Raw genomic sequence first — 22,149 nt, 5'->3', positions numbered from 1 at the left:
CTGTCAAAACTACCTGTTCTATCTTCACATCATTGTGTCTAGTGTGCACATCAAAAAAGTGGTTTCTCATTTCTCTGAACAAGTTGCAAATGCTTCGGTCCATTCATGCAAATGATTATGTACAATTCACTGCTCTTTCCTACATTATCGATTGCTTGTCATGTCGATCAAAATGTATTGTAATGGGACACTTTTTAATAGTCTCACCCCCACTTTACATACAAAATGGTTGAACAAGTTGTCATAATATGTCAAGCATATTTCTATACATTTCCATTAGACTTTTTTTCTAAATCTGTCCTGAATTGGTATATTGCTACCAGGTGAATCTTTCTCTAAAGAAGGGAAATGTGTAAAGTGTTAGATCAACCAGATTACTGAAATAGCTCAAAGGTGCAACTCATGAACCATGAACTGGCAAGTATATAGCTGGAGCACAACACAATGTTACATTGTCTGACAATGGAAGGAAGAGGAATTGGACGGGGTCAACAGCCAGAGGGAAGAAGAAGAGGAAGAGGAGTGAGGTCTTCAAAACCTTAGCCATAGATCAGAACATCCCTCCAGAGCAGTGGCGGTGGGTCAATGGAGGGCGCTAAGATGCCGTCCCTCCGTGAAATAATCACTTGAATATATCTGCCAAGTGCCAACTATTAATCAACTATTATCAATACGAAATAAATCAACAAAAATACATAGCGTTTATCCTCGTTTACTTGTGTGATATACTCGCCCTCGGGTCGCACCAGTGTGCGCCCAAGGCAAATGGTATCGCTTTTCTTTTTTGTTGTCACCACATGATTGGACAATTCAGCGAATCAATCGGCTACCTCCCTCAGCACCATTCGCGCAACACAACTACATGTAGAGAAGAGATAGATCGCTAACTGGCAGAGAGGAATTGGACTCCCCCCAAGCAGGAGCAAGTAAGTTACATATTAATTTAGTCTTTTGGCCTGTAGCATATAAACAAAATTAAGCAACTGTCCCATATTTCTATCTGAATCTGAAGTAGACATAGTGTTGTGTGTAACGCATTACTACGCGGTTCTTTTTCATGTAAAACCTTTACACAGTATGACAGTAATAACAATATTAACGAGGTAATTATAACTTAACTTCAACACTGGACACAAAAACTCTCTCTCTCTGGCACCCTCTGTCTATGTCTACTTACTTTGTGACATATTGATTAAAAACTATGGACCAAGTCCCGTTGGGACATCTTGATTAATCCAGCTCCTATGGTCTCTCTCTTGAAGTCGTGCTGCCGGTATTAAAAAATATGGCGAAGGTATTAAAAGGTAGTAAATTCAACTTACAAATTTCTCCATAAACCCTGTTTATTCACATAAACGTGTAATCCTACAGGTTACGTTAGTTTCCCTACATTAAGTTATGGAACAGACCAGGGGCGGACTGGGACAAAAAATCGGCCCGGGCATTTTGAACCAGACCGGCCCACTAAATTCGATAACACACCTTTTCAGTCTTTTTGGTCTCTCGAATGTCTACACCAACCAGGCTTTTAGCTAGCAGGGCGTCTGCCCTATAGTCTACTAAAAAATAAGAAGAAATGGGACGCCCTACTTTTAGGCAGGACGGCCTAAAGACGCCCTATTTTTCTCCCGTTTTACCTGTTAACTTCGCTGAATGTGATCAAAATTCACAGTTTCAGTCGCTTCAGTGCTTAGCGAAGTCTAGAATCATACATATGCCCTGCCAATTAGAAAATAGCATTGCTGTATTCCCGCTACAACAACGTTACATCACAATTCCAACGAAACATTGATTCACGGGCTCGCAGAAGCTACAGAAGACAGCTGTCTCACCGCACGTCACTGAACCTACTACTTTATGAGTTCAACAAGAGTTTGTGTGTTAAGGTGGTGGTCTTAATTAATCTAAATTCAATACAATACAATATACATCATTCACTTTAAAGTTGTGTAGAAAGTTGTTTCTTTTTGTTAAAGTTGTTACTTGAATTTTGTACCTTGTTACCTAGTTTCAGTTACACTCACTGTTATTATGTATTAAATTACTAAACATATAAAAAAATCAGTGTAATTGCAATATTAGCTAAAAACGATCAAGTGCTGTACAAAAAATCCTAGCTAAAAGCCTGACTCCAACTGTGCAACTATTTTCCACATACCTCTTAAGCCATGCAATGAGTTAATAGCAATCAGTGAGAGTGGACGCATTATACACTTCCAAAAGGTGTTATTTATTAACAAAAAAAGTATACTCCACGTCCATCACAGTAATGGGTAGAGTTCATCCGACTGGGTGTGTACCTGCGTTTAATAGAAGAGAAAGACAAAAAATAGAAGACAAAGACAAAGAATAGAGAAGAGAATAAATGATGGATCAGATGTTACTCTACTGTATCAAGAGTAGTGCCCACTAAATTGTGAACTGAATTCATTTTTTGTGGTGGAGGTGGTGTGGTTCCCGCCGCATCTTGCAGCACTTCGCACGCCAGTGCTACCACTGTTTTCACGTCTTCATAAATGAACATCATAACATAATCATACAGTACACCATGGCACATAAATGACACCACCCTATCCATGTGTTTTCCCTGCCCGCAACTTTTTCTCAGACAACTTGTTGCTTTACCTCTGTGCTTCTCAACATCAGCATATATTTACTATGGAAACACCATATCTTCACCACAGTAGCCTAGCATTTTCATTTGATGTAGCCTACCAGTGGACTGCTATGTTCACAATTTCGGAACAATGGGCTGTCGGACTAATGACTTTCTTGTTGTCGGAGTATAGGGCTATCATAATTCGGTATCTGGACCGCGCACCAATAGGCTAACGGGCTAGCCCACCACTCAAACACACAACATTAGAGTGTAGGCTAACGGCTGGCAGTTTCAGAGTAGAGTAGGCTGAGGGCTAGCAACAGCTACAGACTTGTCTTGTATTTACAATGCAAACGAACTTGGCCATAGAACATAGGTCCTAAGTCAAACATATTTTAGAGACGTTTTAATTCATGATCAGTAAGCTTACCGTAGGTCGTTGTATCGTATCGCCACCAGCATCACTGGGCCTCATGGGTTGAGCGCATGCGTAGAACTGGGTGCCGCGTTGCGTGTATTTATGCAAATCCAAATTCTCTACCTCAATCCGCACAGTTGAGAACACTTCGGCTGTGTAAGAACCAATTTAGAGGTGTTTATTAATAAGGTGGAGATCTTTTCTTACTTTGGACTTCCGAAGTCTGTAAAACACATATTAGAAGACACTTAAATAAAAATCGAAAAATAGTCACCATGAGTGTGAAGACCGATTGCGAGTAGCAGTATAAAAATCAGTCAGTCAGTCAGTCAGTCAGTCAGTCAGTGCGATTAAGATAGGTATAGCTCTTGGAGAAAATTACGCTTGTGCCACTGTGTTAACCAATTCGGCTGATGCGATGATGGGCCGGTGGGATTATATTTTCGGCCATCGGCCCACCGGGGATGTCCCCGGTATTCCCGATGGCCAGTCCGCCCCTGGAACAGACTATGGATCCTCCATTAACCATGCAAAGGTCCACCAATGACCCTTGCCCCTATGAACGCTGACCCCGCGGGGTTCGTGCTTCCCCCGCCGGGTTGGGATGTTAGTGAACAGGCTTTTATTGGCTTTATTATGCCCCCTCACTCCCCTGCGAACCTAGGAGGGTCACGTGTCTCGTGGGCCTGCGGTCTTCGGTGAGGGTTAGGGTTAGGCCATAAAGCGTTCCATTCAAAACGCTTTATAGCGCAACGATTGTTGTGAACGGTATTACCGATGCATTATTTATCTTTATTTTTGGTAGGTGGAAGTATGTTTTCTCTCCCTACCAGTTTTGTGCTTTATTAAAGGGGACATATTATGAAAACAGCACTTTTCCTGGGATTTGGGGTGTTGTTGTGGGTATATGGTGCTCCCACACACATACAAACTTTGAAATAATATTGAGTGAGGTACGCATTTCTGGAAGCCGCCCGCCTCCAGCTACCAAACGAGCGAGTCAGTTTCGGCGCCCCCTCATACGTAGGAAGGGGGCACATTTGAATATTACCTCCCACTTCCCCACTCCCCTCCAATCAGAGCATCGCTACGATTTTGTGGACCAGCGGACGAGCAGCTCCGGCGGGGGGAACTCGGCGCTAGTCCTACAGCTAAGCTCCGGGAGTACAATCCCATCTCTAGCGCCGAGCTCACCCCGCCGGAGCTGCCGCCGAAGGGAAGTCGGGAGGAGGAGACATGGAGTAGAAAGGGATTGTACTCCCGGAGCTGAGCTGCCGGACTGCCGCCGAGCTACCCCAGCCGGAGGTGCTCGTCCGCTGGAGCTGCCGCCTAGCTTCAGCGCCAGTTCAGCTGGCTGGCAGCTCCGGCGCGGGGAGCTCGGAGGCAGTCCGGACAGCTCAGCTCCCGGAGTACAATCCTTTTCTTCTCCATGTCACGGTTCATGGACTTCAGAGAGTCAATGCCAAAGTTCCTTCCCCCCAATTCTTCTCAACCATGGCCGAGATATCCCCCACTACGAGTGTTTACTTGTGGAAGTACCAGAGACGTGACACAGTCTTTATTATTCATAATGTCATCCGAGGCGCACATAGCTTTTGGCCGTGATATTAGATAGATTATATAAATACCTGTATATAATATTATTATTATGTTATATTATATAATATAGATATAGAGCTCCAGGAGCAAACGGCAACAATCCCTTCTCCTCCATGCTGTGGTTCAGTCTGACAGCTCATTGGTCAATGGGCAGCAGCTCATTTGCATCAATGCTACAGACACCAGAAACAGCGCATGCTGAAGGGACTAAAACAGAGGGGAATAGCGGTAGACGATATTTTTTTTCCTAAAAGCTATTTCCAGCAAACAGCTTCAAAAAGATGTTTTCTGGAACTCAAATACCATGTTTACTTGTTGGGAAAACACCATAATATGTCTCCTTTAATACATAATAATGAAAAAATATTTATAAAAACATATATCTATATTTTTTTAAAGGGACACTGTGTAAAAATTACTCTCATCTAGTGGTACAATTGTATATTGCATTCAAACTAATAGTGCTCGCTTGTTCAAAAACAACGGTGGGCAGTATGTTCCAAGAAGCTGTGTCATGACATCCAATACTACCTCATCGAGTCATTCGAGTGATGATGAGGTTCGTTATTTCAAACAAGCATTGAATCATTAGTGTAAGCTAATGATGTAGGAGTAATTATTCCTCGAGCAAGATAGTGAATTATTTCAGTCATCATTCACACTGGCTCAGAGTGAAAACGCGTTTGCATTTCCTGTACCACGTAGTGCTTTTTGTCCCTCTCGGCAGTTCATAGACCGGAAGAACATGGAAGCCTCCATGAAGCTTACCCGTCCTATGTAACTACACATAAATTATTCTTCGCTCAGGAGGATAAGTGAGATTCTTGGCAGAGATAATTTTACACCAATGAGGACTTATTTATGAATGAATACGTTGATTTGAGGTAATAAATGACTTAAAATATTACACCGTGTCCCTTTAATACATTGGTAGACCCTATTATTGTAAAGAGGGCCGCCTTAACCATACAGTGCCGGGGGAAACACTGCACACGTCCAAGGCCGCCTTAATGCACAGGCTTACCTGGGCTGAAGCCCCAGGGCCTACGATGATCAGGGGCCTATCATGAGCTGCAGTTTTTTTTTTATTTTATTTTTTTTATGCTTGCTCATGATAGGCCCCCCGACGGGCCCCTGGCCCCGACCTAAAACGGCGTAGGTCCAAAATAATTGATTTTTGTTTGGGGCCTACAAAGATCATGGGGCCTATCACGAGGCAAAATACACCATGACTAAACAGCCTATCACATTCTAGAGGAATTTTTTGGCTTGTGATTCAAATCGATTCAGAAACAGACTTACTTGGGCTGAAGCCTACGACGATCAGGGGCCTATACAAATATAAAGTAAAAACAAGTGTTATCTAGCGATCCGTTATCTGTATTATGTTTCAAGAACCCTCCTACGTCATTTGACGCGATCGCCCGTTTCGCGGGCAAAACATTTGTCATTTGACGCGATCGCCCGTTTCGCGGGCAAATTTTTTTATTGTTTTGATTAAACAATTAAATACAATACAAATATAAAGTAAAAACAAGTGTTATCGCTATCTATCATAATACAGATAGCGATCCGCTATCTGTATTATGTTATTTCGTCGTTTGGAAACATGTTTTCTGCATCGCGTCGTCTGTTGCCGGGCAGGTTGTCAGGATGTAAACAAACGATGACGTAGGCCGGTACAATTTTCGCCCCCGGTACAATTTTAACGTGACACCAGCACCAATTGATGTGGAATAAACTAATTCATCCCTTTGTGGTATAGTGGTCCCGTGCTAGGTATGACTCGGAGAGCGCTAAATGTTCAACACGTGGTTTAATCTAACAGAGACACAAGGTAAAATGAGCTTGCGTTCTGGAGGTGGTTCATGAAGCATCTCCCAAACCTTTATATTGGGAGTGGTCGGAACGGTAAACAGGCCACGCCTACATGTTTGAATTTACCCAGGTAAACCTTTGGTCTGTCATGGCTTAAACGGAAAAGCCAAAGTGGCCATGTTTGTAGTCTTTAATTTATCTATAAAATCAGTAAAACCTTATATGGTGTTGTCCATTATGTGGTGAAGAAACCATTCATAACCGTGGTTAGCTTGAAACATGCCATCAGAAATAGCATAGACTAAAATAATTTACATCACCACCCTCCTCAAACCAACTTAAAGACTCAAGAACGGAAACCACGATACAATCTGTGATGGAAACACCCTTTTCGCAAAAATTGCAGGAAGTAAGACACCCTCTCGCTGCACCATTGAGACTGTCCTAAGCTACGGCATCTCGCTGTGGTTTGCCAGTTGCACTGCAGCTGAGAGGAAAGCGCTCCAGAGGGTCATAAAAACGGCCCAAAAAGTAATTGATATCCTCTTCTCTCTCTTGAGGATGTCTACAGACACTGCCTCAGGAGAGCTCATAGCATCCTGAGAGACTCATCCCACCCAGGCCATACCCTGTTCGAACTGTTGCCCTCTGGGAGGTGCTACAGGGCAATCAGATCAAAAACAAACAGGCTAAAAAACTTTTTCTACCCCAGAGCTGTTATTTCTCTAATAATGCAGAATTATAATTAAATTATCATATCAATCTTACCTTTAAAATTGGCTGACATTTTTAAATATATATATATTTGTTTTTGAATTCTTTAACATTCAATATATATATATATATATATATATATATTTTTTTTTTTAATAACCCTTCTCTCATTTTGTTTTTGTTTTAATTTTTTTTTTTTTTTTTAAAGCACTTATTTTGAGAGCCTCTAGCCCAATTTCGTTGCACTTTGTGCAATGGCAATGAAGATATTCTGGTTTTGATTCTGATTCTGATTCTCTGTAAGGTGTAACCTTCTATTTCTTCTTTAGCGATGAGAACTGCTGTGGGAAACATGTACGACCGCACTGGCTCCCATCTGCTGTCCTTTTTCGGGCTGATTGGTAAGATTAAGCTTTGTAAACCTTCAAAATTATAGCAATCGCATGGAAATATTGGGTGTTTGTGATTTGACCTCTGTCTTAATAGTGTTCAATATGGCCTTGGGGTTCATAGTGGTTCAAAGTTGTATTGGTCACATGTTTGCAAAAATAACTATGAGATGTTACTATGTTACTATGAGAAACTAATTGGGTTGTATCACAGACAAACATCTATTACCGTCTGCATTATTGAGTGATTGCTGTTTTGGAGTATCAACATTTTCCCTTATGGGTTACTTAGAATCAGTGGAGGAAAGTTCAGCTGAACCACTTAACCTAAACCACACCACAACTAAGCTCCACCACTTTGACTGAATACAATCTGAAATCTTGGTTGGTTTGCGACGTCAGCCAAAAAACATGAACCTCCTCAAAAGCAACCACATTTTTTTTTGTTATAGAGTAAGACCATTATTATTTCTGGGGGGATTTTGAAACATCTTTCCAAACCTTTTCAGCGTTGTTGCAGCCTTTCTGCCTGGCCTTTAACATTGACACGGCTGACCCCAGTATCTACTATGGAGATGGAAATGGTTTCTTTGGACACAAGGTGCTGCAGGTCACCGCTGGCGAAGACAAAGGGTATGTACATCAGAGCAGTTTCTGATGAAACTCACATCGTTTAAAGAGTTGATGCTGAAATGAATGTGTGATTTATCAATAACTGAGGCTGTTAAGACCTCTTAATGAAATGTTTTGAGTAGGGGATGTTGTTTTGAATGTTGGATGAGGTTGTCTTAATGTATATATATTATACGAGTATATATACTAGTGCTGTCAGTTAAACGTGTTATTAACGGCGTTAACGCAAACCGATTTTAACGGCGTTCATTTCTTTTATTTTTTCTTTGGCTCAAAACAAAGAAGCAGTAGCCTGACTGCTATGTTCAAGGCAGTATGTTTGTATGTTCATCGTTTAAGTGCACTATAGGCTTTTTTTTTCTCGTCCTGTTTTGATCAGTATATGCCCATGTCATAGTTAATCGTGAGTTAACTATGACATCAATGCGATTAATCGCGATTAAATACTTTAATGGCTTGACAGCGCTAATATATACATTTGTGAATTGAATGACATTAAAAACATTAAAATAAAGGACCCACCACCTCTGGTTTCAAAATGTGGAGAAGCCGACTGCAAATATCTCGTAGTAATAGGTATGTTATACCTTGCCCAAGCCCACTGCAAAGAATTCGTAGTATGAGTACCTTGTCCATAAGCCCACTGCAAATAATTTGTAGTAATGGTACTGTTATACCTTGTCCATGTCTTGTCCGTGCAGGATTTTGGTCACTGCTTCCCTGCAGCAAAATGGTTCAGGAACAGTCTGCAGATACATGACACACGCAAACAGCTGCTTCACCCCTCAAGGTAGTAAACTAAATAGAAGATATAGCAGCGATGAGGCCTTAACAGTAACCACAATTACTTGAATTAATTCAAGAATATGTATCTGATTATTGTAACAGGTAAACCTCCTTTCTGAACTGTATTCCCACTGCCGTCTTGCTGGTCTGAAGACATTAACAGTCACCATAATCACTTGAATTAATTCAAGAATATGAGTGTGATCATTGTTACGGGTAAACCTTCTTTCTGACTGTAACTTCCCTGCTGTCTTCCTCATCTCTTCCAGAGGCCATGCCAGGCAGGCTGTTCGGATGGTCAATCGCTGAGGAACCAACTCGGTCGAGATTCAGGGTAAGAAATCAGACCCACTGATGAGTTGATTATCACATATACGTGATCTTATGAGGATCGAACATACAGAAACCTACTCGCCTAACTGTTGACAACCCTTCTCCTTGCCGGCGATGTGCAGCTGAACCCGGGGCCCGTCATTACGCACGATCTGCAGCCTCCAGCCGGTATACTCTTCTCGGACCAAGGTAATTCCAATCAACCGGGACATTCATCCCGAAACCCGGCAGTCACAAAACACTTTGACATTGGTCTCTTCCACTGTCCACTGTCCAACATTCGAAAATCATCTGGGATCCACACGCAAAACCGAAAGGTCTCCTTGGGGGACATTTGAACATTCGTAGCTTTAAAGCAAAAACCGAACAACTTGAAATACTTTTCACCGACTCAAATCTGGACATCCTGTGTTTATCTGAAACATGGCTGACAACATCATCGCCTGTAGCGTCCTCCACAATGCCTGGCTACAATGTTTTTAGAAAAGACAGAAATAAAGAAATGGGCGGTGGACTGCTCATGTACGTGAAAGACGACATTAAATGTAAACAGATTGACCTGGCATGCGCAAATGACATGGAATGTATTGCCATAACTATCACCTTGTCTCAGCAAATGTAATTTAATGTTATTGATGTATATAGACCTCCCTCATCTGACATTATGTTTTGTAAACATTTCAAAAACCTGCTTAAAGAATTAGATACTAAAAAATAATGTACAGTTCTAGGTGATTTTAATTTAAACTGGGCAGAAAAAAAACACAAGAAAGAAACTTAAAGAGCCCATGTCATTAAAATCACATTTTTCCTATTGTTTGTTAAATAACATAGGTCAGAATAAGTTTGTGACCTGTGGTAAGTTTGAAATCTATGCAGTTTGTCTGCTGTATGCAATAGCCAATGAAAGGAAAAAGGCAGAAGAAAGAACATTGGTGCCTCGCGCCGGCAGCAGGCAGCAGGCAGCGCGCGGTTCTGTCTACTACAGATTGATGTGGAAGTGGAAGAACCAGAGACGTCGGAGAACCCGACAAAGCCCTTTGTGATTCATTATATCGTCTGGACGTGCACACAGCTTTTGGCCGTGATAATATGTATTATTTGATATAGATATCTATGCATTATATGATATTATTTAGATGTAGAGCTCCAGGACTGTAACGCAAGTATTGTACACTTCCTTGTGGTAAGTTTGAAATCTAAATCCCTCTGTCATCATGAAAAGAAAAACCGAATTATGATAAAATGTAATAATTAAAAAATATTATATATTGGTATTTATTACTGATCTTTGGTCTAAATGTAATTAATTTGCGATTCCAATAATTTAAATAATTTTTATTATCAAAATCGCTGAGATACGCGAGCTGAGGCCGGCTGAGGCAGCGAGCTGAGGCCGGCTGAGGCAGCGAGCAGTGCTGCCTCACCGAGAATTGAGAAATCCCTCAGAGCGCATGCGCTCAACCCAGTTTGCTATTTCACCGCATTCACCAATGTAATGTTGGGTGAGGCAGCGAGCAGTGCTGCCTCACCGAGAATGGAGAAATCCCTCAGAGCGCATGCGCTAAACCCAGTTTGCTATTTCACCGTTGGCACCATTGTAATGTTTGTAGACACTTCTATTGTATGATCGCACTTTACTTAAACTAGTTAATGTATTTGAGGTATGTGTATAACATAATTAGCATTGCAGCAAGACTAAATATGCTGATCTGACCTAAAACCGCGCTGAAAAAGCATGAAATGAGGCAGCCGTACTGGCTGCCTCATTTCATTCCTCTGCCACACTGAAGGGGGCGTAGAAGGGAGCCCTTACAGGATGCTTCCGTTAACTTCTTTTAAGCAGTCAAGTGCTCTACATCAGTTTGTTTATTTTAAAAAAAAAAACATTTCTGACTGCAAACATGGAAGATAATGATTCAAAAGCCAAGCTCAGAAATTTCTCAAAACTGGACTTTCAATCAAAAAAAGAGGTAATAGATGATGGAAGACCAATGCCGGAGCTTAACGGGTTGCTTCAAACAACGGGACAGAAATTAACACGGTCTTTTCAAACAGAGTGGTACCGCCGAAAAGACTGACTGTGTGGCTGTGCTACAAGAAATCGCCTTTTCTGCTTTCCCTGTCTTCTGTTCTCAACATCTCAACAAAATGTCTGGACAATCACGGGATTTGGTGACTTGAAAAACCTACCAAGAAGCCTGATCAAACATGAAAGATCGACAACTCGCATTCAAAACCAAATTTCTTTGAAAACCTTTGGATCATCAAGAATAGATTCTCTACTGTAATAGGCCGGTACTATATAACAATTGGGTTCATGTATTTGTAAATCTGACTCTGAAAAAGTCAGTGCCTCACCAGCCACGGACCTCACCGCACGTCTCTGACCGGAACCGATAAGCGGAATCGTTAAGCAGGCTTGCTAATGATTCCAAGGAATCGGTTGACTGCATCGGTTCTGAACAAGAACCGGTTCTCGATTCCCATCCCTACAGGTGACACGGTCATCCTTGCACATGGAAAGAACCGACGTGAGGTGGCCGCCAAATTAACAGAAGCAATGGCCCAAATTTCTGGTTGGCTCTCAAAGTCCTGCCTGACACTCTTCAACATCAGTAATACAGCAAGCATGTACTTTTATAATAGGAAAAATGGAAATCAGCCTTATATTATTGTTAATGGAGAAAGGATCCAGACTGTTTCACATTTTAAATATATAGGAATAATGGTTGAATCACAGCTCTCATTTAAGAAATATGGGCAGCAGGTGTGTAATAGAGTCACATTCAATTTAAGGAATTTTAGGTACATCAGGAACCAGCTCCCTCTAGATGCAGCCAAACTTTACATGGTACTCCATGATCTTTTCACACATCTCATACTGTATTACAAGCTGGTCACAAACTGGAGAAACAACACTTGCTCCACTGCAAACACTTTACAAACAAACACTCAAAGTACTGGACAAAAAGCGATTAAGATATCACCACTGTAACATAATTCAAAGACATAATCTTACGACCTTTGGAAGTTTTGTGTTTCTTGCTGATGTATGTTTTGTTTATAAAATAATGCACGATTTGCCCGCGCCTCCGTTGATTGAGTTTGTGTCATTGCGCTCAGACAATGGAAGGAGAACTAGAACGTCCAACAGAGGGGAATGTGTAGTACAGCACAGATCCACTGAGTTTGGCATGTCCGTTTTTTCAGTAAGAGCCACAAAGTCTTGGAACTCAGTACCAAGCGAGATAAGAGAGTGGAACACCTTTGCTGGTTTTAAATGTAAGATGAAATCATGGCTGAAATTGACCCAAGCATGAACTCATCATGCATAGACTGTTGTTATGCTGTTGTTGCTGTTGTTGTGGTGTCCTAATGTTGTGATTTTATTGTTCGTATTGTGTTGTTGTGTTTTACTGTGGTAAAATTGTGTGTTATTGTTTCGATACTTCAGTGTTAGGTTTCCCTTTTGACAGAGATGTTATCCTCTGTTTCCTGCCCAGGGACTACAGATGAAATTTAGCTTATAGCTAACTCGGGTACTGCTAATGAGCTGTGCATTGTCCCTGCTAAATAAACTAATAAATAAAATAAAAGTACACTTTCGCTTGAACATGATGGGCCGATTGCTCTGTCAGTTAGCATTGCGCTAGCTGTGCTGCGCTTTAAAACCGTACTCCTTAAAACTGAGGTTTCGGAGTTTAACACGCAGCTAAGCACGAGGTTGAACGTCATTGCTGTGTAACGACTCGTACAGGATCAGCTGATTCCTAGCTGACTCGGTTTAAACTGCTTGGAAACCTGATTTCTTGTATACCCCAGAGCAGATGCAATCTTACCTTCATGGTGGATGCATTTTGTGCTATAATTACCAACAAAAACTTAATGGGAATGTAAAATTAACTTTAATATAATAAAAACGCTAATAATGTTGACATATATTATGAAATAGTCTAGGCTACTTTTTGTGGAAATCTGAGTCTGGAATCTGCCCTCACCTACGTCAATCAATTACTTGTCATTGTTTTCTCTTGGTGTGTGTATGCAAACGTGATTACTTAATTAATTGAAGACGAATTATAGGCCCATGTGAGTAATTAGGATAATGTCACGCCTTTCAATTCTCGGAGAAGGAGTTTTTATGTTTTGTTGAATGGTACGATCCTCTGTGCGTTCATTTTTTTTTTACATACAAATAATCTGTTCTTTGTAGAGTTTTAGTTGGGCACATTAAGCAACTCCTATATTGTAGCCTGTATTGTACTGAAGGCCTACCTGGTGTAATAAGTGTAAATGTATCATACCTATTATTCATAAAACTAATTCTGTATGTGTGTTGGTTATGATGGAGCCTTGTTTCATCCTGCAAACTGGTTTAGTCTCTTAGATTAGACTAGCACGCACAAAATACGCCCTCTAGTGTCTGATGTGAATTTCTCGGAAGACACAGCATTTGAGATCAAGGTAAAACGCAGCTGCAGGTTAACCCAAAATATATATTTTAATATATAGGGATAACGCCTATTATATTTATGCTTAGACACATTTGCATAGTCAAGATTTACATTACTTCATTAACAAAATTCTTATTTCATCCCTTGTATAATTAATGACATATCTCATTGTTTGGTCGTTCATTCACAGATAGTACAAAGAAAACAGTTGACCTCGTCTTTTTATTTGACGGCTCTGCAAGTATGACCAGGGATGAATTCAACAAGAACAAAGACTTCATTGTGGACATCATGAACAGCATCAAGAACTCCTCCATCAAAGTAACAAAACGCATCACAAATCGCATCATATCATAGTGATCTTGTGCTATTTTTTGTCACGCTTACTAACACTAATATCATCGTATTATCCTGAATCCTATTTTCAGTTTGCTGCAGTCCAGTTTTCGTCACAGCCTAGGAAAGTGTTCGACTTCAACGATTACCACAGCGGGGAGGCCACGGAGCTACTGAGGAACGAGCCGTTCATGGAGTCTCTCACCAACACGTACCGGGCGCTGGACTACCCTCTGTGGGTTGAGACAAACGTCTTTCTGCCTTTGCATGAAATTGCCTTGTTTCAGGATTTACATTAACGTTTACATGAAGGGCATTTAGCAGTCGCTTTTATCCAAAGCGACTTACAATAAGTACATTTTTCAGAAGAAAGAGAAACAATCTGTCGCTGTTGGTACAATAAGGATGTTCATAGAACCAAGTGCCAAGCACCAATAATCGCTGGGTTAACCTATACCTCAAAGATAGCTAGGATAAGATGGCACATACTATTTTTTAAGTGCAAGGACGTACAACATACAATAAGTGCGTACATTAAGTGCAAGATCTTGAATAGGAAATAAGACAGAGTCTGTGAATATAGTTTTTGCTTGTTACCCCACATCACTGGCCCTCACCACTCTGATTGATGACCCAGTGAAAGTGTCACAGTGGACCTGCGTTTACGTGCACACTGCTGGTCACGTGGTTTAAGACACAAGATGAGCCTACTCTTCGTCATCAGCACTAATAAACAGGTTCATTGTGTGTTGGTTTCAGGGACGAACTCTTTGAGAACCAGGCTGCGGGGGCCTCTCCCGACGCCACCAAGGTCCTGGTGATCATCACAGACGGGGACCCCAGCGACAGAGACAGGAATGGGATTGTGAAGAAATATAATGACAAAGAAATCATACGCCTTGTGATTGGGGTGAGTTGGAAACATGAAACCTCCCCTCGGGGGGGTGTCAGCATTAACCCGCTGAACGCGGGCTGGGGTCAGTCAGGCTCCTTTTCAGGTTGGGGGAAGCCTTCTGGAAACGCTTGTGGTTGAATTTTGGTCAATTATTGGTAAACCTGAAACCTGGGTCTATACCTTGAACTCTCTTTCACCCTGCATTCTACTTCACCTGATCGTGCTGTATGAGTAAGATGTTAATCCATTATATCCTGAGTCCTAATAAATGAAGTAGAACTGTTGGTTTAGACTTACATGTGAAACCTTTTTTTTGCATGCTAAATCTAAAGATGCCCTATTTACTTATTTTAGTTTTACAATTTGGTTAATATTAACTACTATACAGTCCAGAATATACATAAATATACATATATATATACACACACACATAGACACATATGTGTGTATATATACACATATGTGTCTATGTGTGTGTATATATATATATATATATATATATATATATATATATATATATATATATATATATATATATATATATATATATATATATGTATATATATATACACATATGTGTCTATGAATGTATATATATATATATATATATATATATATATATATATATATATATATATATATATATATATATATATATATATATATATATATATATATTACACAGGTCTTTTCAATGTTCCGTTCACTTGCATGGGCACTTCACAACTTCCGGCAGTCAATTATTTTTTGATAATTCATTGGCAACGGATGAATAATGACCGCTGTCAAGGTAAACAAAATGAATTTTTGCCTTTGGTATCACTCTGCACGTAGTCCGGTAACTTGTCAATGTAATAAGCGGGATATGTATCAACCCAAGCGCTGTCGGTTGCTAAGCGACGACGTCAACATCTTGGGCGGACTATTTCTCTGCTGATCATCACTATGAATGCTGGTAACAAATACATTGTAAATAAATTGTTTCGTTTTGGCAAGTAGCCGTGTAATAAGCGGGTTAATGTATAGAACTTCACCGGTCATTATCGAAAAATAAGCCCCTTCATGGCGAAGCAAGACACCTCCGCTGCGCGTCGGTGTCCTGTTCGCCCTGTCGGGGCTTATTTTCTCGATAATGACCGGCGTTCTATACATTATCCCTTACATATACATACATCGTGTCTAATGCATAACCAGCAGTAGCTTATTTGCAGTTACCAGAACCAACGTTGTGGTGCCTTTCCTCAGACATCAGGCTGCCAATGACTTTATTCTTTATCTGGATAGGTCAAATGGGTGAGGCTGGACACCCTTTACGCCCTCGCCTCAGAGCCCAAGACCGTGAACACTTTTCACATCGATAACTACAACGGACTCGCCGGAATCCTGAAGAACTTTGAAGAAAAGATCTTAAACATAGAAGGTACTGTGGTGTTTTCCCTCTGTATCAACGTCTTTGAATTCTCCTATCCTTAATTCTATATTTTAATACAATTTTGTTTTTTAGATTCTCGAACGGCACTTTCTGAAAAACTGCAGTATGAAAAGTCTCAGAGTGGGTTTAGTAGTGTCTACCACAAGGTAAAGGAATTTTATTTTCCCTTAATATTTCAGTTTTTGAGTTGAATCATACAGTATATTCATAAGATGTAATGGTGATCTTAAGACCCTGCCCTCCTACTTGTTGTATGTTGTACGTCCTTGCACTTAATGTACACACTTATTGAATGTCGTATTTAGTTATAGTACTTAGTTATGTAGCATCTTATCATAGCTATCTATGTTGAACACGGGGAATGGGTTAACCTAGCGATTGTTGGTGCTTTGCACTTGGTTCTATGAACATCCTTATTGTACAGACAGCGATATATTGTTTCACTTTCTTATGACAAATGTACTTATTGTAAGTCGCTTTGGATAAAAGGGTCTGCTGAATGCCTTGAATGTAAATGTAAAGTAAATGATCTTCTGTTTGATCTACAGGGTGCCTTGGTGCTGGGTTCGGTGGGGTCTAAAGACTGGCGTGGCTCGCTGTATGAACGGAACGGGGCAGAACCAGGAATACACATTGAGGACCCTGACATGAAGCACAGCTCCTACATGGGTAATAATCAAAACGAAAATACGTTGAATCTGCATATTGTTTTAAAAAATGCTTAATTAAAGGGCTGGGTATCGCCACTGATTTCCCAAAACGATTCGAATTCAATTCACAAGGTCCGGAATCGAAATAATCGATTCAGTTAGGGATATTTCAGTTGCAATACCAATTTTGTTTGAATGTGAAATAGATTCTGTAAAATGTACAAGTAACCATCTAACCTGGTGCATTATTAAAAATATGAATCTCCACATTAAGAATTGACCCCAAAGCAGTAACATGAATGTACTTTTTATTTACTAATAGACGTAATAGGATGGCAGCTGCTCTTTATCTTAATGAGAGCTTTGACAAAAAGGTGGTGAAAGAATCCTATTGACTCCTTAACAGAGAGAGAGAAGAGTGAGCGATTGTTAAAGTACTACAATCATGGACATAATAAAGGACTACAATTCAGAATCTGTGTGTGACGCCCCGCTGAGCGATGAGCTATAAATCAAAGTATTGATCAGTGACGGTGGTATAATCACGTGTCATTAAACACAGTGTGTGACATGGAATAACTGTTGATTCACAGCTCATTTAAGAAACATTTGAAGCAGGTGTGTAATAGAGTCAAATTCAATTTAAGGAATTTTAGGCACATCAGGAACCAGCTCCCTCTAGATGCAGCCAAACTTTACATGCACTCCATGATCTTTTCACACATCTCATACTGTATTACAAGCTGGTCACAAACTGGAGAAACAACACTTGCTCCACTGCAAACACTTTACAAACAAACACTCAAAGTACTGGACAAAAAGCGATTAAGATATCACCACTGTAACATAATTCAAAGACATAATCTTACGACCTTTGGAAGTTTTGGGTTTCTTGCTGATGTATGTTTTGTTTATAAAATAATGCACGATTTGCCCGCGCCTCCGTTGATTGAGTTTGTGTCATTGCGCTCAGACAATGGAAGGAGAACTAGAACGTCCAACAGAGGGGAATGTGTAGTACAGCACAGATCCACTGAGTTTGGCCTGTCCGTTTTTTCAGTAAGAGCCACAAAGTCTTGGAACTCAGTACCAAGCGAGATAAGAGAGTGGAACACCTTTGCTGGTTTTAAATGTAAGATGAAATCATGGCTGAAATTGACCCAAGCATGAACTCATCATGCATAGACTGTTGTTATGCTGTTGTTGCTGTTGTTGTGGTGTCCTAATGTTGTGATTTTATTGTTCGTATTGTGTTGTTGTGTTTTACTGTGGTAAAATTGTGTGTTATTGTTTCGATACTTCAGTGTTAGGTTTCCCTTTTGACAGAGATGTTATCCTCTGTTTTCTGCCCAGGGACTACAGATGAAATTTAGCTTTTAGCTAACTCGGGTACTGCTAATGAGCTGTGCATTGTCCCTGCTAAATAAACTAATAAATAAAATGAAAGTACACTTTCGCTTGAACATGATGGGCCGATTGCTCTGTCAGTTAGCATTGCGCTAGCTGTGCTGCGCTTTAAAACCGTACTCCTTAAAACTGAGGTTTCGGAGTTTAACACGCAGCTAAGCACGAGGTTGAACGTCATTGCTGTGTAACGACTCGTACAGGATCAGCTGATTCCTAGCTGACTCGGTTTAAACTGCTTGGAAACCTGATTTCTAGTATACCCCAGAGCAGATGCAATCTTACCTTCATGGTGGATGCATTTTGTGCTATAATTACCAACAAAAACTTAATGGGAATGTAAAATGAACTTTAATATAATAAAAATTAAAAATGTTGACATATATTATGAAATAGTCTAGGCTACTTTTTGTGGAAATCTGAGTCTGGAATCTGCCCTCACCTACGTCAATCAATTACTTGTCATGGTTTTCTCTTGGTGTGTGTATGCAAACGTGATTACTTAATTAATTGAAGACGAATTATAGGCCCATGTGAGTAATTAGGATAATGTCACGCCTTTCAATTCTCGGAGAAGGAGTTTATATGTTTTGTTGAATGGTACGATCCTCTGTGCGTTCATTTTTTTTTTACATACAAATAATCTGTTTGTAGAGTTTTAGTTGGGCACTTTAAGCAACTCCTATATTGTAGCCTGTATTGTACTGAAGGCCTACCTGGTGTAATAAGTGTAAATGTATCATACCTATTATTCATAAAACTAATTCTGTATGTGTGTTGGTTATGATGGAGCCTTGTTTCATCCTGCAAACTGGTTTAGTCTCTTAGATTAGACTAACACGCACAAAATACGCCCTCTAGTGTCTGATGTGAATTTCTCGGAAGACACAGCATTTGAGATCAAGGTAAAACGCAGCTGCAGGTTAACCCAAAATATATATTTTAATATATAGGGATAACGCCTATTATATTTATGCTTAGACACATTTGCATAGTCAAGATTTACATTACTTCATTAACAAAATTCTTATTTCATCCCTTGTATAATTAATGACATATCTCATTGTTTGGTCGTTCATTCACAGATAGTACAAAGAAAACAGTGGACCTCGTCTTTCTATTTGACGGCTCTGCAAGTATGACCAGGGATGTATTCAACCAGAGCAAAGAATTCATTCTGGATATCATGAACAGCATCAAGAACTCCTCCATCAAAGTAACAAAACGCATCACAAATCGCATCATATCATAGTGATCTTGTGCTATTTTTTGTCACGCTTACTAACACTAATATCATCGTATTATCCTGAATCCTATTTTCAGTTTGCTGCAGTCCAGTTTTCGTTAAAGCCTAGGAAAGTGTTCGACTTCAACGATTACCACAGCGGGAAGGCCACGAAGCTACTGAGGAACGAGGGGTTCATGCAGTCTATCACCAATACGTACAAGGCGCTGGACTACACTCTGTGGGTTGAGACAAACCTCTTTCTGCCTTTGCATGAAATTGCCTTGTTTCAGGGATATTCAAGGATTTACATTAACATTTACATGAAGGGCATTTAGCAGTGGCTTTTATCCAAAGCGACTTACAATAAGTACATTTCTCAGAAGAAAGAGAAACAATACGTCGCTGTTGGTACAGTAAGGATGTTCATAGAACCAAGTGCCAAGCACCAATAATCGCTGGGTTAACCCATTCCCCGTACACAACAAAGATAACTAGGATAAGATGCCACACACAATTTTTTAAGTGTAAGGACGTACAACATACAATAAGTGCGTACATTAAGTGCAAGATCTTGAATGGGAAATAAGACAGAGTCTGTGAATATAGTTTGTGCTTGTTACCCCACATCACTGGCCATCACCACTCGTTGACCCAGTGAAAGTGTCACAGTGGACCTGCGTTTACGTGCACACTGCTGGTCCCGTGGTTGAAGACCCAAGATGAGCCTACTCTTCGTCATCAGCACTAATAAACAGGTTCATTGTGCGTCGGTTTCAGGGACGAACTCTTTGAGAACCAGACTGCGGGGGCCTCTCCTGACGCCACCAAGGTCCTGGTGATCATCACAGACGGGGACCCCAGCGACAGAGACAGGAATGGGATTGTGAAGAAATATGATGAGAAAGAAATCATACGCCTTGTGATTGGGGTGAGTTGGAAACATGAAACCTCCCCTCGGGGGGGTGTCAGCATTAACCCGCTGAACGCGGGCTGGGGTCAGACCGTCAGTCAGGCTCCTTTTCAGGTTGGGGGAAGGCTTCTGGAAACGCTTGTGGTTGAATTTTGGTCAATTATTGGTAAACCTGAAACCTAGGTGTATACCTTGAACTCTCTTTCACCCTGCATTCTACTTCACCTGATTGTGTTGCATGAGTAATGTTGGTTTAGACTTACATGTGAAACATTTTTTTTGCATGCTAAATCTAAAGATGCCCTGTTTAGGGCATCAGTGGAGGCTTCTCCATTGAGGAGAGGGAGGAAGATCCTCCTTAACATTGTTGAGAATAAAAAATGTAGATTGCCCAGACTACTGTAATGAATTAATGCCCTTAAATATGACTACTTTAATGGCTTTGAATATATAATGTTTGTTTCCCTGGGTAAAGGGACGTTAGCACCCCCTATCGCCTTTTGACAATCACTTCAGGGAGGAAGGTCCTCCCTCAGCCTCCGTTGACTCCAATTCATTTCCCAGAAAGTACTGGCGGCCGGTGAATAACATGAGTTTCAATGGGAGAGTGGAGGAAAGTCCTCCTCTGAGTGGGTGTGACCTTACAGGCGTCTGATTCGCGCAATAATCTAGTCGCGCTGCGCTATGAACCAATCAGCAGGATCCCTGGCTGGTGAGCAGTGTTGCCAGATTGGGCAGATTTCCCTCCCAATTGGGCTACTTTTAACCACGTTAGGCTGGGGAAATTATCATTGGGCGGGAAATTTGCCCAATCTGGCAATACTGTCGATAACAAACCCGCTCTGCCTGCATTGCCGCTCAGTCTAAGGCTGTGTCCCAATTCATAGGACGCATCCTTCGTAGACCGCGTCCTTCGAAGGATGCGGCCTTCGTAGACCGCGAAGGACACTCCGAAGGCCGAAGAAATGGGACGGTCTAGCCTACGGAGCATTTCCGGTTTACGTAACAAACCGTTACCGCCCTTTATCTTGCGTGACCACGCGCTGCTCCTGTCACCTAGCAACCCTGACAGCTGACCTGACCTGTTAGTAAACAGAAGTTAAACCGGACAGCGCGAAAGAAAGTACAAAGAAACCAACAAAAATTATTATTGATCATTATGTTTTCTATATAGTAGTTTTATAATAATTGTTGCAAATAGTCACATGAATGTTTTTTGTTGTAAATAGTTTTATTGTTGTATATATGTTTTATAAGTTATATATGAATACATTAGTCAATACAAAAAAATAGTTAGGGTTTTAATAAAGTTAGTCAAAAAAGTTAGTTAAATAGTTAGTTAAATAAGTTTCAATAAATATGTAAATAATAATAAACAATGTGTTAAATAGAACAGAACACAAGTTATTTGTCCACCAAACGCTCCAAAATTGAGAAAAACCTATCCATTCTTTCCCTGCTCTCCTGGGCTCTTCTCTCCTCTGCCTCCCTTTGTAGCCTCATGTCCTCTTTTATTAACTGGAACATTTACATTTTACATTTAGCAGA

At 40.6% G+C, this 22,149-nt stretch overlaps 1 protein-coding gene across 2 annotated transcripts in view; it reads left to right on the top strand.

Moving 5' to 3' along the window:
• Window positions 1–875: 875 nt before the first annotated feature.
• LOC115539990 (integrin alpha-L) overlaps window positions 876–22,149 on the top strand; it is a 33,882-nt gene continuing 12,608 nt past the window's right edge. Inside the window, exons 1-15 of one of the 2 annotated variants that reach the window (XM_030350941.1) lie at window positions 876–926; window positions 7,478–7,549; window positions 8,047–8,170; window positions 8,872–8,960; window positions 9,226–9,290; window positions 9,412–9,478; window positions 13,937–14,067; window positions 14,175–14,317; window positions 14,842–14,992; window positions 16,262–16,397; window positions 16,482–16,555; window positions 16,958–17,078; window positions 19,549–19,679; window positions 19,787–19,929; window positions 20,469–20,619. In XM_030350941.1, the coding sequence (XP_030206801.1) occupies window positions 7,480–7,549; window positions 8,047–8,170; window positions 8,872–8,960; window positions 9,226–9,290; window positions 9,412–9,478; window positions 13,937–14,067; window positions 14,175–14,317; window positions 14,842–14,992; window positions 16,262–16,397; window positions 16,482–16,555; window positions 16,958–17,078; window positions 19,549–19,679; window positions 19,787–19,929; window positions 20,469–20,619 (1,596 nt within the window). In that variant the 5' untranslated portion in view covers window positions 876–926; window positions 7,478–7,479. The remainder of the gene's footprint in view (window positions 927–7,477; window positions 7,550–8,046; window positions 8,171–8,871; window positions 8,961–9,225; window positions 9,291–9,411; window positions 9,479–13,936; window positions 14,068–14,174; window positions 14,318–14,841; window positions 14,993–16,261; window positions 16,398–16,481; window positions 16,556–16,957; window positions 17,079–19,548; window positions 19,680–19,786; window positions 19,930–20,468; window positions 20,620–22,149) is intronic. The other variant, XM_030350942.1, reaches the window with a different exon arrangement.

The sequence above is a fragment of the Gadus morhua genome, chromosome 3 (genome assembly GCF_902167405.1).
Source record: "Gadus morhua chromosome 3, gadMor3.0, whole genome shotgun sequence".
NCBI classification, from domain to species: Eukaryota; Metazoa; Chordata; class Actinopteri; order Gadiformes; family Gadidae; genus Gadus; species Gadus morhua.
The sequence above is the reverse complement of the archived record's forward strand: the minus strand, read 5'-3'. Positions and strand labels throughout refer to the sequence as shown.